Source organism: Chiloscyllium plagiosum, chromosome 13 (genome assembly GCF_004010195.1).
Source record: "Chiloscyllium plagiosum isolate BGI_BamShark_2017 chromosome 13, ASM401019v2, whole genome shotgun sequence".
NCBI lineage: Eukaryota > Metazoa > Chordata > Chondrichthyes > Orectolobiformes > Hemiscylliidae > Chiloscyllium > Chiloscyllium plagiosum.
The window spans coordinates 73,456,794-73,460,589 of NC_057722.1; the positions used below are offsets into that span (position 1 = coordinate 73,456,794).

General features: G+C 42.7%; 1 protein-coding gene across 1 annotated transcript in view; it reads left to right on the forward strand.

Moving 5' to 3' along the window:
• The window catches only part of LOC122555667 (succinate receptor 1-like), a 92,753-nt gene extending 91,335 nt beyond the window's left edge, over positions 1-1,418 (forward strand). The window contains exon 3 of the mRNA XM_043701663.1: positions 413-1,418. Within this exon, the coding sequence (XP_043557598.1) occupies positions 423-1,418 (996 nt within the window). The 5' untranslated portion in view covers positions 413-422. The remainder of the gene's footprint in view (positions 1-412) is intronic.
• The last annotated feature ends 2,378 nt before the right edge of the window (positions 1,419-3,796 follow it).

Below are 3,796 nucleotides of genomic sequence, written 5' to 3' on the forward strand. Positions count from 1 at the left end.
TCCCAACACCCCTCCCCCAAGTCCCTCCCCCCTACCTTTTATCTTAGCCTGCTTGGCACACCTTCCTCATTCCTGAAGAAGGGCTTATGCCCGAAGCGTCGATTCTCCTGCTCCTTGGATGCTGCCTGACCTGCTACGCTTTTCCAGCAACACATTTTTCAGCTCTAAGTTGGATAAGCCAGTTGTGAATGGAAGTGATTTTTCATTGTTATTCTGCTCTCTATCACAAATTTGTCAAATGAATAATGAGGAGCAAATTATCTCCTGAGACAGTGAAACAATTGCACAATGAGAAAAGAAAAGAAATTATGATCATAATTCAACATATTTTTACAGGCAATATATTTCTCTAAAACTGTAAAATGGTCTTTTTTGCTGTGCCCCTATTGTGTTACCTGTGTTTGTTTTTCAGTTTCTAGGAAATGAATAACACATGTTTGGACATCAATCCTCAACTGGAGAAGTATTACCTTCCAACCATGTATGCAATAGAGTTCCTTTTAGGACTGGTCGGCAACCTTTCTGTGATATGGGGCTACTTATTCTGTCTGAAGGAATGGACGTCCAGCAACATCTACCTTTTCAATCTTTCCGTCACCGACCTGACTTTCATTTGCACCCTTCCCATGCTCGTCGTCTACTATGCCAAAGGCAACAAGTGGGTTTTTGGTCACCTCATGTGTACATTAAATAGATACATCCTACACGCGAACATGTACATCAGCATCTTGTTTCTCACCTGCATCAGCATCGATCGGTACCTGCTGGTGGTGAGTCCAGTGAAGCTTCACCATTTTCAGAAAAAGTGGAACGCTGTTGTAATCTGTCTCAGCATTTGGGTTTTTGTAACACTGGAGTTGGTGCCTCTCTTCATTTTTATTGATGATCACACAATCAACAGCACAGATAATAAGTCCTCCTTCCAGTGTTTGGATTATGCCAGCTCAGGAAATCCCTCCCAGAGTCTGATTTACAGCATGTGCCTCACAGTTTCTGGTTATCTCTTACCGCTCTGCATCATGCTTTTCTCCTATATACAAACTGCACGCAGCCTTAAGAAAATAATGCAACAGCGCACCAAGGTTCAGGTGGAAAAGCCGCTTACCTTGGTCATATTGGCCATTGTCATTTTCTTGATATTCTTTACTCCTTATCACATAATGCGCAATGTTCGTATTGCTTCCCGAGTGGAGAACAGCACCATGTCAGAGTGCAGCAAATTAGCTGTAAAGGCTCTGTACACTATCACAAGGCCCATAGCTTTCCTCAACTCCATTACAAACCCCATTTTCTACTTCATGTTGGGGGATAAGTTCAGGGAGCAGTTTTTCAGCAAGCTCAGAAGCATCTTCTTAAGAAAGCCTGAGGTAACCAATCAGAAAGAGGAAAGTTCCATCAGGTCGACTGCTGAGACCTGATAATTCTGTAAATAAATCAAATAATTCATAAACTTCCTCATCACACTGGTTTTCCTCACATGCAAAAACAGAAATTGCTGTTGAAACACAGCAGGTCCGGCAGCACCTGAGACAAGAAAGCAGAGTTAGCGTTTCCAGTTCACTGACTCTTCATGAGAATTGTTAGGGAAAGCTGCTATTTCTGCTGCGGCGGAAGTGGGGGCTTGGTGAGAGGAGAGTTGAGCACATAGGAGGGGTAGAGCCCAGACAGAGAGAGAGAGAGAGAGCAATATGAATGTGGTAGGTAAACGGGCAGGTAGCAGGCCAGGACAGAAGAAAAGCTGAATAAGATCATTCGTGCTAAGTGTGAGAAAGTGTGTTAGAACGCAACCCATACAATGTGATAATGGGCCTCGGATTCTGTGAGAATGGGTGACTGTGCTAAAAGCAACCCATGTCATAACAGGATTGAGTGTGTGGTGGGTATAAACACAGAAGGATAACGTCAGGTTCTGAAGTTATTGAAGTTATCGGTGTTGAACCGCAGAGGTTTTCCGCACGACATGTCTGAGACTGATGCAGTTTCAATGCATTAATGTGTCAATGTTTTCATCAATAGTTGCAGCAAGATTATAAAAGGCAAACTAGATAGATGTTGGAAACAAAAACAGAAATTGCTTGAAAATCTCAGTAAGTCTGGCAGTATCATCATAGAATCCCTACAGTGAGGAAATAGGCCCTTAGACTCACAAGTTTACACCAACCCTCAAAGGAGTATCCCACCCAGACCCATTACTTTACATTTCCCCTGATTAATGCACCTAATCTACACATCCCTGAACACTATGGGCAATTTCTCATGGCCAATTCACCTAACCTGCACATCTTTGGACTATGAGAGGAAACTGGAGCACTCAGAAAAAGCCCACACAGACATAGAGAGAATATGCAAACTCTACAGAGATAGTCGCCCGAGGCGGGAATCAAACCCAGCTCCCTAGTGCTGTGAGGCAGCAGCCATAACCACTGTGCCATCCACAATATCTGTGGAGAGAAATCAGAGCTAACGTTTCATGTTCTTCAGAACTCTGTCACAAAATGGATCTGAAATGACTAATCTCAGTAGATGCTGTCAGACCTGCTGAGATTTTCCAGCAATTTCCATTTTTACTTCAGATTTTCAGCATCCACAAATCTTCCGGTTTTTGTCTCGATACTTGTTGGTCTTTTTTTCATCTGAAAGTTCTTACATTAATTAATTGTTAGTGCATAGCTTGAATATTGCTCAAAAAGCATTTTTTTCTGTATAACCCAAATTGCCATACTGCTGTCTCTTTGCAAAATAATTCTCTTCCTCAAAATATAACCTGAACAAAATTTATAATTTAATACAACATCCACTGCGCTGCTCTTCAATGAAAGTTAATATTTTCCTATAATTCCCTGAATTTTCATCATGTGCATTGTGACTTTCCTTAATCTCCTGGATAGATTACATTTAAAACAAAATATGACATAATTGTGACCAGGGATTGTGGAGTCATGAGAGAGTGATGTATACAATGACCATGCAGTGACATCTGGAGTCGGGGACTCGATTCAAAGAGAGAAGGAAGACACAAGGTGTCCTCACGTTACTGTGTAGAATGTATTTTAGTGTAGAAAGTCAGAAATCACACGACACCAGGTTATAGTCCAACAGGTTTATTTGAAATCATAAGCTTTTGGAGTGTTGTTCCTTTGTCAATAATAGCGCTCCAAAAGCTTGTGAATTCAAATAAACCTGCTGGACTATGAGCTGGTGTGTGATTTCTGACTTTGTCCACCCCACTCCAACACCTCCACCTCATGTATTTTAATGTAAAGGAAGGAGTTTTGCAGATACATATCCAAGTGGGACCACAGTTACTCACAAGGGTGGCACAGTGGCTAGCACTGTTACCTCACAGCGCCAGGGATCCGGGTTCGATTCCCACCTCGAGCGATTGTCTACGTGGAGTTTGCATATTGTCCATATGTTGGCATGTGTTTCCTCTGGGTACTCCTATTTCCTCCCACAATCTTAAGAGGCATTGGATGGGTATATGAATATGAAGGGTTTGGAGGGATATGGGCCGGGTGCTGGCAGGTGGGACTAGATTGGGTTGGGATATCTGGTCGGCATGGACAGTTTGGACCGAAGGGTCTGTTTCCATGCTGTACATCTCTATGACTCTATGTGCAGGTTAGGTGAGTTGGTCATGCTAAATTGTCATAGAGTCATAGAGATGTACAGCATGGAAACAGACCCTTCAGTCCAACCTGTCCATGCTGACCAGATATCCCAACCCAATCTAGTCCCACCTGCCAGCACCCAGCCCATTGTCCATCGTGTTTGGTGCATTAGTCAGTGTTAAATA